This window comes from Octopus bimaculoides, chromosome 3 (assembly GCF_046866305.1).
Source record: "Octopus bimaculoides isolate indiv1 chromosome 3, ASM4686630v1, whole genome shotgun sequence".
Taxonomy (NCBI): domain Eukaryota; kingdom Metazoa; phylum Mollusca; class Cephalopoda; order Octopoda; family Octopodidae; genus Octopus; species Octopus bimaculoides.
In genome coordinates, this window is record NC_142930.1 from 62412144 (window position 1) to 62426730 (window position 14587).

General features: G+C 36.8%; 1 protein-coding gene across 4 annotated transcripts in view; it reads right to left on the reverse strand.

Annotated features, from left to right (window-relative positions):
* Positions 1-14587, reverse strand: part of LOC106879897 (mitochondrial intermediate peptidase) — a 47388-nt gene that overhangs the window by 27635 nt on the left and 5166 nt on the right. For 3 of the 4 annotated variants that reach the window (XM_014929645.3, XM_014929642.3, XM_052966432.2), the window contains exons 2-5: positions 5648-5965; positions 3321-3494; positions 1393-1481; positions 914-1061 (exon numbers count right to left, since the gene is read on the reverse strand). In XM_014929645.3, the coding sequence (XP_014785131.2) occupies positions 914-1061; positions 1393-1481; positions 3321-3494; positions 5648-5854 (618 nt within the window). In that variant the 5' untranslated portion in view covers positions 5855-5965. The remainder of the gene's footprint in view (positions 1-913; positions 1062-1392; positions 1482-3320; positions 3495-5647; positions 5966-14587) is intronic. The other variant, XM_089349045.1, reaches the window with a different exon arrangement.

Consider the following 14587-nt stretch of genomic DNA (forward strand, 5'->3'; position numbering starts at 1 on the left):
CTGAATGGTATATAATAGAGAGATGGCTGAATGGGGAGAGATATGTGATGTAAAAACTTGGTTGGTATTAACTGAGAAAATGTCTCAACATATTCTCTTAAAACATGACCACTGTCGAACATGTACACTTACATTATACATCCAGCAGAGAACTAACCTCATTCCTTTCTAACCTTCACATGTCCTCTGCATTCAGGGCCCACGTCTCACTACCATTGCTGTCCGCATACATGCATCATACAAACTTATTTTCACGTGGAAAGAGAAACCAACAGGGGTAACAGCTCTCTGAATTTCCTCCGTCTAATTCTTATTCTAGTTATCACACTCTCCATGCATCCTCCCTCACAACTAATTTGGTTCCCTTCGTAGTAGAAGTTACCTACTACCCCTAATGAGCCACCAGGGAATTTGAGAGAATCAATTTCCAGAGTCTTTAAAGTTTTTATGGATCCTGTGCATCTTCCACATATGAAAACTATTTTCTCTGATAACCTTCCTATTTATCAGATATATACTTAAGGGACAATAAAAGTTTAAAAAGACTCAAATTAGTCATATGGCACTGTAAATTAAGACATTTACACACTATAGAAAGAGCTACTTTCCAGTAGAACCTCTTCTTAACATGAGTCCCACAACCATGAAAGAAAAATGGTACTCATTTTCAGTGAGAAGAACAGCAGCAAGTAATGAAACGCAGAGTAACTTTAGTGACAACAGTAGGGATCAGTTGTTCAACAGCTTAATTACTCAATTACTACTTCCCTTCAGCTTTTCTATTCAATTTTATGTCTATCTTTAATCATAATATTTAAGAGTGAAAAGAATAAAATCTTCATTGTAACACTCAACAATTCTTTACTTCCCATTTTTTTAAAGAATTAGAATATAGAAAAAGAAGTCAAATTACCTTCACTTCATCTAAATGAATCCCACTTTGTTCAAAATCAAACAAGAAGAGCTTTCCAACTCTCTCATCAACACTATCTATAGGAATAATATCACCAGTTTCCAGAACATTCTTCAGTGCCTGGTATAGCTCCACATTAGTATTCAAACTGTTGGGTAAAAGAACATTTTACTTTTGTAAAACAAATCACAAAAAAATTAACTTCATTTAAAATTTTTAACACATTTCTGTATTCAAAAGACATTGGAACCTCTATTTAACTAGTTTTGGCCTATGGATTGCTGCTTTTTTTTTTGTGTATGTGTGTGCGTTCTATTTTTTTTTTTTTGTATTCTTCAACAACCAATGAATAATATGCTAGGTTTAACAATTTATTCTTTCAACTCACTTTACTGTCATCAATCAATAATTAAAAAACAAAAAACAAAAAAAAAACAGTTAAATGAGATGTGAATAAAAGTAACCAGACACCGTCTTACCATTCAACAAGTCCTGACAAAGCAATGCAGCAGTCTTCAGCACTTTTTGTATAGGCTTCATTTGGGTGTGCAAGTCGAATAAATTCGGACTGAAAATAATATAAAGCTTAAAATTAACATATTGTAATTGATAACTTTAATCCCAACCTATAGTCCATATTATCTATGTTATACTAAGACCAAACTATGATAAAGTATATGTATACTCTTTACTTGTTTCAGTCATTTGACTGTGGTCATGCTGGAGCACCGCCTTTAGTCGAGCAAATCACCCCCAGGACTTATTCTTTGTAAGCTTAGTACTTATTCTATCGGTCTCTTTTCCCGAACCACTAAGTTACGGGGACGTAAACACACTAGCATCAGTTGTCAAGCGATGGTGAGGAGACAAACACACACACACACACACACATATATATATATATATATATATATATATATATATATATATATATATATACGCCGGGCTTCTTTCAGTTTCCGTCTACCAAATCCACTCACAAGGCTTTGGTCGGCCCGAGACCATAGTAGAAGACACTTGCCCAAGATGCCACACAGTGGGATTGAACCTGGAACTATGTGGTTGGTAAGCAAGTTACTTACCACACAGCCACTCCTGCGTATATATAATTATTTTATGCAATTAAATTTTGTTCAAGATAATTGACTACTCAAATTCCCACAATCTCTTTATTTATACCAATATAACAATTCTGAAAATATGAAAATATTTACTCTGCTTTTATATGTCAGTAATTAACAAGAGAATTATATATACTTATAAAGAGTATGCTTTAGTGACGTACTAATGTGATCTACTTACATTATAATACTTACATGAAGTTAGAAGTTAGAAAACTACTAGAATATTTCTTGCTAATCATATAGATTAATCGAATAATTGCTTCTCTTAAATAAACGATTTTATCCCTTAAATACATATTCTTATCTTAAACATTTTAATTTCAGCAACCACACTGTAGAAGTCATTCTATCAGTTTAATAAAACACAAAGCTGTTAATTTCACTTTGAATTTAAATATATTTCATGAAGGGTTGAAGTGTTTCTGTTTTTTCCCCTTTCATCACACAACTGCAATCTGACCACTGACAAGGTTCAACTGCAAAATGGAATGATACACGAGAAAATGTAGTTCAAGATATACAAAACGACAAAAGATGGTCGTAGCCAGAACACCTTTGATTATAAGTCTACTTGGCTGAATCAGGCTGACCTGGGACTAAAAAACAGCTACCTCATCTCAGAAAATAAATTAACAGAAGCTATATATGGCCATGCAGTTAAGAAGATCACTTAACAAATTATGCAAACTAGAGCTGTGTCCATGACCAGGTTGCAGTAATGCAATCAAAATTTTGACACCTCATGAAGTAAATTTAAAGTGAATTTAACAGCTTTGAAGGTTATTAAATGGATAATATAGCTCTTTCATGATGTAGTTTCTTCAATTTTAACATACAATCTCAGATCAAGTTACTTGCTTGACTTGTATAACTTTGATGCTTGTTAAATACATACAACTTTTAAGCCAGTTGAAATATAACTGGTTTTAGCCTAAGGGATATTTTTTTTTTTTTTTTTTTGTATTCTACTACAACCAAAGTATATGCTAGGGTCAGCAATTTATTCCTCTCAATTTACTGTCTTCCTCCTTTAGCATTTAAACCAGCCATATCTGGTCCTGATATTTCACCTGTCCCATATTGAAACCAGCCAGATCTAGCCTCTCACACCCACCCTACAATGTCATCCTGAAAATAAGCAATCATATTAAGCCCACCTAGTGTAAAAGTTTCTATTTTTTTACTTAAAATAGATTATTCAGAAAGTTTAATTTTTTCTGAGATATAATAGTTACAAAAAAATTCTAGTCAAATGATTCACAAAATAAACAGTAAATACTCACCATATCAGCAACACGACATAAAGAATCTGAAAGACTGTCAAAAATTTCAACCATTTTTCGTTTACGGTTTGGACTGAGTGCTTCATTGACTAATTCATTGATAGAATTTTCCACATTCTCTTTCAGAAGATAAAACCCATTGTGATTTCTTAACTCAGGAATACCAAAAAGACCCTTAAAAAAAAAATTTTTTTTTTCACTTTTGTTGTTATTTTTATAATTAACAAGATGACAGAAACAAGCACAAGAAAAAAAGAATACATATATATCATCATCATCATCGTTTAACGTCTGCTTTCCATGCTAGCATGGGTTGGACGATTTGACTGAGGACTGGTGTACCAGATGGCTACACCAGGCTCCAATCTGATTTGGCAGAGTTTCTACAGCTGGATGTCCTTCTTAATGCCAACCACTCCGAGAGTGTAGTGGGTGCTTTTACGTGCCACCAGCACGAAGGCCAGTCAGGCGGTACTGGCAATGGCCACACACAAAATGGTGTATTTTATGTACCACCTGCACAGGTGGCCAGTCCAACGGCACTGGCAACGATCTCGCTTGAATGTCTTTACACGTGATGAACATGTGTTTACCTGTGTATGTGGGTGTGTACCTGTGTATGTGTGTGTGTGTGTGTGAGTGAATGAATTAATGAATGAAGGCAAGCATTTATGCAAATATCAGTATAATATACATGGATGTATTCTTTTCTGAGATGGCTGTATGTGTTTGTGTACAGGTGCATGAGTTTATAGAACCACTTTTATTACAACTGACTAAAAATTCTGTTGAATCAAACATACTGAATGCAATGAAACCAAATGTGGAACAGAAGAGAAGGCAATGACAGAAAAGCCAGAATGTATGGACAAAAGAAGCAAGAGTCTGATGATAGAAACAGCATAATTGGAGTGAGGGGGGAGGAGGAGTAACAGGAAAGGTGAACAGAAGTACCATAAAAACCCATGTAATTTGTGCACCTGGGTAATTTACACAGGTGATTTTAAGATAAAAATTGTTAAAAAAAAGCTTCAACTCATGTAAAATTTGCACCCAAAAGTTTTCAGAATTGCCGATATGGCCAGGTGGAAAAGGTTTTCAATTTAGTTGTATTTAGCATAATTTCACTTACTTATGATTAAATTTTATTAAAATTTCATTAAATAAAAATAATTTCTGTTCAACAGGTATTATATTAAAAGCTATTAAATTACAAAGCGTTTGTGTGGTTTATAATAAGCTTCATTTTACATTTCTTGCCCACAAAAGATTATGTCCGATCTTTAGCATACTGTTGTATGTCTTCTCAAATCACAGGAAAAGTTGTTGATAATAATTACCAACAAAAAAAAAAGCTGATAAATATGCACGGGTATTGCAAATTAAGTTTAATTACCAATAAACATCAGCTTGGATGACACTTTACTCAACTGAGTAAAATATGTAAAATATGGCCCGGACCGTGATTACCAGCATGAACGTCAAACTTCAAAAAGTATTTAACCATTTAATGGTTTCAGTAAATTTATACAGAAAAAGTAAGGTTTATACCTTCCAGCCTAAATAAAAGTCAACTTCATTATATTTAAGTCCCTATTTTTTCTGTAAAAACTTATTCTGACATTAAATGAATTAACTTCCAGTACGAATGTTTACGTTTTGTAGGTTTTTTTCAACAAAAAAATTTTCTAAAACATTCGAGAAACGATCAACTCATGTAATTTACGCACCCCTAAGGTTTATTTTTATTTTTGCGAGAAAATGCGTAAATTACATGGGTTTTTTACGGTAAGTGGTGGGTGACATTGGAAGTAGCGCAAAAGAGAGTGATGACTGGCAGTACAGAAAGAATGAAAGTATGGTGTATTGAGTACAAACAGATCCATTGCAGTCTCTTATAAATAGGCCCAGGGATGGATGAGAAAGAATGATGAAGATAGTAGTGAAAGGAATGATGTGGGTATGAGTAGGAATGATGAGCAGTATGAATAATGGAGAGATGAGTGATGGAGGGAGATGAGTCATGTGGTGGAAAGAGGAGTGATGAAGAGAGATGAGAGAAAGGAAGATATTATAAGATCATAATATGAATAAAAAATAAACACTAGCACTTCTCATTTCCTTTTTTTGTTTTATAAGTTTCAGGTTGTCTGACTATTACAAAAACACGAGTGTATACGGTAGACAGAAGGACAAAAATGTTGAGCATGTTAAATGAAATCACACACACACACACACATCTATATATATATATATATATATATATATATATATATATATATATATATATATATATATATATATATATTCTTAAAAAAAAAACTTACAGCATCTTCCTTCCTCAAGTTAAAAGAAAGTTTCTGACGAGGTTTAGTGTTGAACGCAGCAGTTAATGAAGACTGTTGAGTTGTGTGCACAAATCTATTTGAGGAATATTCTCGAATTTGATCCTTGACAAGTTTAGACACTGGAAACAATGTTTTGGTCTTGAATGCATTTTTGATGCACAGCAACATAGAATGCTTAAGAGGCATTATTTCTGAGATTGGTTAAGAAACCTGAAATTGGTAATTCACTTGAGACACACCATCAATTCACTGAGAATCATTTGCCATACGTTCAAAATGGGGGCTTTTACATCAGATCTGTAAATACAAAAGGATTTTATGCAAGAATGTAAATGTGGTGGGGAGATGTAAACAGATTTACAAATTCATACCTAAATACTTATACATTTTTACCTAACACACATACACCCACAGCTGTAGCAGCTACATTTGGCATTCAGTTTCCATGCTGATATGGGTTGGACGGTTTGACAGGCTCCACAGAGACAAAAGATTGTCATGCTCGGTCTATTTTGGCATAGTTGCTATGGCTAGATGACCTTTCTTATGTTAACCACTTTACAGAGAATACTGGGCAGTGCTTTTTCATGATACCAACACTAATGAAGATCACCTCATAATTTGTAAGGCCTAATAATAATAAGGACCTAAAATGGCCCCTATAACTGGGAGAGAATAGCAGAGAAAGTGAGTGATGATTCAAGGCAGAGGGATGATACATACATATATGAAGGTGTGGCTGTGTGGTAAGAAGCTTGCTTCCCAACCACATGGTTCTGAGTTCAGTACCACTGTGTGGCACCTTGGGCAAGTGTTTTCTACTATAGCCTTGGGCTGACCAAAGCCTTGTGAGTGGATTTGGTAGACTGAAACTGAAAGAAGCCTGTTATATATATATGTACTTGTGTGTTTGTGTCTGTCTATTGTGTGTTTGTCTCTATCATCACTTGTGTTTATGTCCCCATAACTTAGCAGTTTGGCAAAAGAGACAGATAGAATAAGTACCAAGCTTACAAAGAATAAGTCCAGGGGTTGATTTCTTCGACTAAAAGGCAGTGCTCCAGCATGGCCACAGTCAAAATGACTGAAACTAGTAATAAAAGAATATATATATATATATATATATATATATATATATATATATATATGTATATACACACACACACACATTTTCTTTTACTTGTTTTAGTCACTGGACTGCAGCCATATGGGGCATCACCTTAAAGAGTTTAGTTGAACAAATTGATTCTGTTATTTTTTAAACCTGGTATTTATTCTACAGGACTCTTTTGCAGAACTGCTAAGTTAATGGAATGTAAATGAACATTGGCTATCAAGCAGTGCTGAAGGACAAACACCTACACAAAGATATACACATGTATAAATGTATTATATGCATGACGGGCTTCTTCCAGTTTCCATCTATCAAATCCACTAACAAGACTTTGGTCAGCCCAGGGCTATAGCAGAAAACACCTGCCCAAGGTGCCATGCAGTGGAACTGAACCTGGGACCAACTTCTTACCATACAACCATGTCTGCACCTTATACATACGATATAGAATATTGTTGTTATTGTTGGCACTCCGTCGCTTACGATGTTGAGGGTTCCAGTTGATCTAATCAACAGAACAACCTGCTCGTAAAATTAACGTGCAAGTGGCTGAGCACTCCACAGACATGTGTACACTTAACATAGTTCTTGGGGATATTCAGCGTGACACAGAGTGTGACAAGGCTGGCTCTTTGAATTACAGGTACAACAGAAACAGGAAGAAAGAGTGAGAGAAAGCTGTGGTGAAAGAATACAGCAGGATTCGCCATCCTCTCCTGCTGGAGCCACATGGAGTTTTAGGTGTTTTCACTCAATAAACACTTACAACGCCTGGTCTGGGAATCGAAACCGCGATCCTATGACCGCAAGTCCACTGCCCTAACCACTGGGCCATTGCGCCTCCACTACAATATAGAATATATACACATACCAAGAGAATAAACACCAGCCTCTTTGTCACTACCATAACCAATATCTTTAATAGCATATTTAGCAAAGTTATGAGCCAAAAGTTGTAGTTGTTGTTAATGCTGTTTGCATTGTTAATATAGTAAGATGATGATGATAATGATGACTCCTAACAGGTACATGGACAACTATCTGGAAGAGGAAACAGTAGATTATATGCATGACTGGTATCTATTTTATGGTGTCCGCATGTTGAATAATTCAAACGAAATTTACTGGATAGCACTATTCTGTAAATAGTTGAAAATCTGATATTAATAAAGAACTACTTTGGTCAATCGATGTCCAATATTTAAAATCCAGGTTTGTCCCTGTTAACAGGGGTGGCCAGATCTACCTCACTCTTACAGCAACTGCTCTCACACCATCTTGCCATCTCACCAAATTTTGGGCATCCTCTCTCCTCAAGCCAACCCTCCCAATCTCCTCCTCCACCTGTCCCTTCCACGTTTCTTTTGGTCGACCTCACTTTCCTTGAAATTCTAATGAGAGAGCTAATTACAATATGTAAACAAGGTGTTATAATGTTATTTCAAATCCATCCAAGTTTTTGTGTTTTATTAATTAAAGACCAATAGTTTTTGAACCTGTAGCATATCTTTTTTTTTTTTTTTTTTCCAGCTGCTTTTGCAGATTCCCATGACTCTGTTACCATCCAATTCCATTATAATGAATTTGAATTGAGAGCTTGAGTCTTAGTGAATCTTTCATAAGCTGACTACACAACCATGGACGCCACCCCTATGGATGCATTGCAGTTACTCTCTCTTGATAGATAGAGCTCGATGATCCCGACCAATGATCTTCTAGGATTCCTCCGTTCAACATCAATGTAAGAAGCACTGCTGGCTCAGTTGAGCTCTTCCGCCACCGCTTCACAATCCACCATACTGCAGTCCTATGACTTCACTGTATCCCTGGCAGGGTAGCTGAAAGGGTGCTTTACCGTGTCAAAAGGCAGCCCGTAACTATGCGGAATACAGTCATCACTCCCTGAGGTATTTTCAAAATACCCACATACCCAAATAGCTTATCTAAGTACTGTAAAACATTTTATCCAGTGCTCTACTGACTTTTTACAAGCATCATCGTCATCATCATTTAACATCAATTTTCCATGCTGTCATAGTCTGGACAATTTGACAGCAGCTGGCAAGCCAGAGAATTGTACCAACCTCCAGTGTCTGCTTTGATGTGGTTTCTACAGCTGGATACTCTTCATAACATCAGCCACTTTACAGAGTGTACAGTATGCTTTTTTTTTTTTTTGTGCCATCAGTTTCAGTGAGGTCACCAAGTACTTCACAAGACAAGGCCTCACTCAACTAAACAGTTGTAGTATTGAGGGAGGTGGCTTTATGCTAGGTGATGTAAGGTATGATAGAGAGAGAGAGAGAGAGTTACAGGTATCTTGTGGAGGAGACACAGGGTTCCCTGCCAAACAATAATAATAATAATGATTTGTAACATGAACACAAGCTACAGTTTGGGGGAAGGGAACAATTATATTGCTCCCAGCACTTATGTAAATATCTTTTTTATTGATCCCAGACTGATCTTTGATTTTAACATGTCACTTATACTTTGTTAAACTTTAGCTAATATTAGGTTGTTTAATGACTGCAAAATAATTTTTCTGAACATCGTGCTATAACGAGTTCTTTGGGGATATTTTTGGTGCTGTCATTCATTCTTTTTTTCTTTAGTGTTGTTACTTAACATAAAAATTAACAACAGCAACACCAAACAAAAAAAAACAGATAGAGGGAGGCATGAATATATCAAATACTTAAAAATGTTTTCCCTTTGTCTTATTGTTGTTTATAGTTTTGTCATTGCTTAAGAAAGGAGAGTGTTGTTGTAGGAAGATTTGGCTATGATTTCCAATAAGATGAACAATATAGAGAGATAAAATAATAAAAATTCTTCAATTACTGAGTAATAAAAATAATTCTTTAACAAAAAGGATCTGCATAAAATGAAGACAATATTGTTATAGCAATAAGAATTTTATACAAATGAAGGACATTTTTAGCCAATGCAGGACTGCAATCAGGAATAACAACACAAACGATAATAACACCAAAGATATTTCCCATGATAAACGTTAGCCATGATACAGCATCAAAAACAAAAAAATTCTTCCATGGATACCAAACAAACCTCTAACACTATCATGCAGTTTGATTTCATCTTTGTCATAATGTATTATTTTTAGCCAATCAGAATCCAGTATGCAGAGCCACCTTTTAGCTACTCAAACAGAACAAAACTGCTGTCTGCTTATTCATTCTTGGTCATCTGCAAGCAGCTATGGTTAGCTACCCTATTTGACATTTTTCCTCCCCTAGCTAATCATTAACTTTGATAGAATAATTTCTACCAATTTAAAAACATGTATGCTTACCTGGTTTTTCTCTTTATTGATGGCTTTTTATCTGCTGTCATATATTTGACCTTACAATGCATTATTCCAGTGCTTTGTAAACACAAAAATAACTATGCCTATTCTCACAAACATACTTATTTCAACTTTGATTGGATTGGTCTTGTACATCAAGATCTGTTACATTCCACACTGAATTATGTCCTATTTAAAACCTGTATTCTCAAATCACATGCTGTGTAATTCTTGCTGCACTAATCCCCCAACAAGTTCAGATTAAATTAATTTTTTTTTTAATAGTATGTAGGAAATAAAAGGGAAAAAGAAGCTATCATATTAAAGTGCTAATGATAGATTCTTGTGGTGTAAAAAAAAAGTCACATTATGGAAAGTATGCAATTGAGAGAGAGGAGACCCAAACAAAAGCTACTAGCATGTGCATACACACACTCATACAAATGCTACTGGTACACACACACACACACACACACACAGATGGCAATTATTTGTGTGTGTACATGTGTGAAAGAGTTGAAGTATATGCATATATGTGCATACATCATTAGTATTCATATGTCTGTGAGTGTAACTATTTGTACATGAAGCAGTAGTATTTGATTTTCTCTCATACTATTTACCTGATGATTTAACACATGCATCTTACAGCAAGTCATTGCCATAAAGATTGAACATCTATCTATCATTACCATCATCGTTTAACGTCCATTTTCCATGCTGGCATGGGTTGGACGGTTTGACTGAGGTCTGGAGAACCAGTGGCTACACCAGGCTCCAATATTATCTGGCAATGTTTCTACAGTTGGATGCCCTACCTAACACCAACCATTCCTAGCATCGATCACATTCGGACAGTGTTTTTTACATGCCACAAGCATGGGAGCCAGTCAGGAGGTACTGGTAACAGCCACATTTGGATAGTGCCTTTTACGTGCCAGTGGCATGGGAACCAGTCAGGTGGCCCTGGCATTGATCATGTTCGGATAGTACTTTTTATGTGTCACCAGCACGGGAGCCAGTCAGCGGGAACTAGCTTTGGCCATGTTCAGATGGTGCTTTTTGCATGCCACTGGTACAGGAGCCAGTCAGGTGGACCTGGTATAGACCACGTTTGGATGGTGCTTTATGTGCCAACAGCACAAGAGCCAGTTAAGGGGCACTGACCACAGCTATGATTTTGGTTTTACTTGACTCAACAGGTTTTCTCAAGCATATATATAAATATATATATATATATATATATATATATATATATAGTTAAAAAAACCCACAAAAAACAATAACAAAAAAACAACAAAGTGAGGACATGATACGGATAGTGTTATTGGATGCTCGGGAAAGGAAGGAGAGAGAGTATGACGTTTCAGGCGGAGCCCTTCGTCGGAAAGACAGAAAGTTCGGAGAATGGAAAAACGGAGGAAGAGGAAAATGGCACCGATGCCCACGAGGTTACATTGTGAAAGGACCGGAAGAGGAGGTGGTGGGGGAAAAGTTCTTTCTAAGACAGGAGAATGAAAAAGGGAGGTGAATATCTGTGCGTGCGCGAGAGTCTGCGAGTGTGTGTGTGATAACAGAACGTGTGTATGTGTATGTATGTGTGTGTGTGTGTGCATGGTTTGGTGGTTTATCTGTTAGTGTGTTTGTGTGTGTGTGTGTGTGTGACGTAGTGGAAAGAATTAGTAGCAGGAATAGTTAGTGGGTGCTTATGGACAATGGTTAGTGGAAGGTCAGCAGGCAGTTTTTGAGTATGTGTGTGTTCGTGTGTGTGTTTGTGTGGGGTTGTAGGTGTTGGGTACGTGTGCGTGTGTATTTTGTATGTGTGCGTGTGTGTATGTTTTTGTGCGTGCGTGCGTGTTTGTGTGTATGTTGTGTATATGTGCGTTGCTGTGTACGCGTGTGTGCATGCGTTTGCTATTGTATGTGCGTGTGTTGTTTATGCCCATGTGTGTGTGATTGTCTGCGTGTCTGTGTGAGTGTGTTGTGTTGGTGAGAAGTGTGTGTGCGTGTGTATGTGGGTGTGTGCGTATGTGTGTGGATGTGCGTGTGTGTGGGATTGTGATGTGTGTGGGGTTGTGTTAGGTACGGGTGCGTGTGTGTATGCGCATGTGTGCGCTTGTGTGTACGTGTCTGTGTATATTGTGTATGTTTTTGTGCGTGTGTGTGTGTTGTGTATGTGAGTGAGTATTGTGTATGTGAGAGGTGTGTGTGTGCGTGTGTGCATGTGTGTGTATGTGTATGTGTGTACGTGTATGTATGTGTTTGTGTATGTGAGAGGTGTGTGTGTGTGTGTATGTGTATGTGTGTGTTTATGTGTGTCAGGTATGTGTGTTATTTTGTGTGTGCACTCCTGTGTGTGTGTGTGTGTGTGTGCATGTGTATGCGGCTGTGTATGTACGTGTATGTAGGCGTGCGCGTATATATGGGTGTGTGTGTGTCTGTGTGTGTATAGGGCTGTGTAAGGTGTGTGTCTCTACCACTGTGTGTGTGTGTGTGTATATATGTGCGTTCGTCTATATGTGTGTGAGGGCGCGCATGTATGTTTGTCATGTGTGTGTGGGCGGTATATATGTAAGGTGTGTGGGAGGTGTGTGTGGGAGGTGTGTGTGTTAGGTGTATTGGAGGTATGTGTGAATGAGGGTATGTATGGGTTATGTGTGCAAGGGTGTGTATGCTTGGGTGTGTGTGTGTGTGTATGTTTGCGTGATTGTTAGCATGTGTGTGTATGCGCAAGTGTGCGTGTGTATGTGCGTTTGTATCAGTGTGTGGGCGAGTCTGAGCGTGTAAGTGCATGCATATGTGTTGTGTGTGTGTGGTGTTTTGGGGGTAGGTGTGCTTACATGTGTGTGTATGGGTGCGTGTATTTTTTGTGTGGGTATGTGTGCACGTAGGAAGGGATGAAATAAATTGTGGAAAATTGTAGTGATTGTAATAAAAAAGTGAATAATGGATATAATGTAAAGTGGGTGGGGGGGGGGTTAAAAAAATATATATATATAAACAAATAGTAAATGAGTATATGCATATTATACGTACAGGTATGTGCGTACCGACATCCACCTGTATGTATAGGTGCATATCTGGGTACAGGACATTGCAAACAAAACGTAGACGAGAAAACACACAAGCCACATAGAGAACATTCTACTTCATCAGCTACCGGCGTTTCGAAGAGCTGGGCAGGACGCATCGTTAAAACGGCTCTTCCCATGGACCGCAATATATATATATATATATATATATATATATATATATGTTTTTACTTAATTTCAATGCCAGGCAACTAGGCTGATTGATACACATTGGCAAGGTTTAGAGATAAGCTAGTTTGGCTACAGCTAAGGACTTTTTTCGTTCATTACAATTTTAGTATAATTTTATATTAAATAATTATTTAACCTAATTAACAATGGTCATCATTAACAAATTATTAAATAAAAATGATCATTTTCAAGTCTTACCAACTATATAATATCAAGTGCTACTTGAATAATTTTATTACTGAAAGAGTTTGACAGAATACAATATTGAGAGCTGAATCTGGAGATATAGAGAAAATACAAAGAAAGACAGAGGAATGAGCAAAGAGAAGAAATAAGAATTAGGTATAAAGTGAGGACAAACAGGAATGACAAGAAGTATTAACCCAGAAGAAAAGGAATGAAATTTATGCAAGGAATGGAGCTAGAAGATGTTGTATAACAAACGATGAGCTGAAGCTAATACAGAAAGAATGAGAATTGTTCATCAAGACAGAAGGCAAAATATAAATGATGGTGATGATAATAAGCAAGAATATTTTTCACAGGACAGAATGTGAAAATAAGCAAAGAGAATAAACAAGATTTTTAGAAATTAATGAAAGGATTCTGAAGAAAATGACAGGATAATATTACCAAGTGGGGAGATGTTTATGGGTGACACCACAAAATGGACTGTGGAATTTCCACAGGTACTGCTAGTGTATATAATCCCACAGCCCATTTTGTTATTCCTATACTCTCTTTACTCTTTTACTTGTTTCAGTCATTTGACTGCGGCCATGCTGGAGCACCGCCTTTAGTCGAGCTAATCGACCCCAGGACTTATTCTTTGTAAGCCTAGTACTTATTCTATCGGTCTCTTTTTGCCGAACCGCTAAGTTACGGGGACGTAAACACACCAGCATCGGTTGTCAAGCGATGGTGGGGGGACAAACACAGACACACAAACACACACACATATATATATATATATATATATATATATATATATATATATACATATATACGATGGGCTTCTTTCAGTTTCCGTCTACCAAATCCACTCACAAGGCTTTGGTTGCCCCGAGGCTATAGTAGAAGACACTTGCACAAGGTGCCATGCAGTGGGACTGGACCCAGAACCATGTGGTTGGTAAGCACACAGCCACTCCTATGAATAGTTTTTTTTTTTGTTATTTCTAGCAATTGACAACCTGATATTCAAACAGGCCAACAACTGGTAACCCAACATT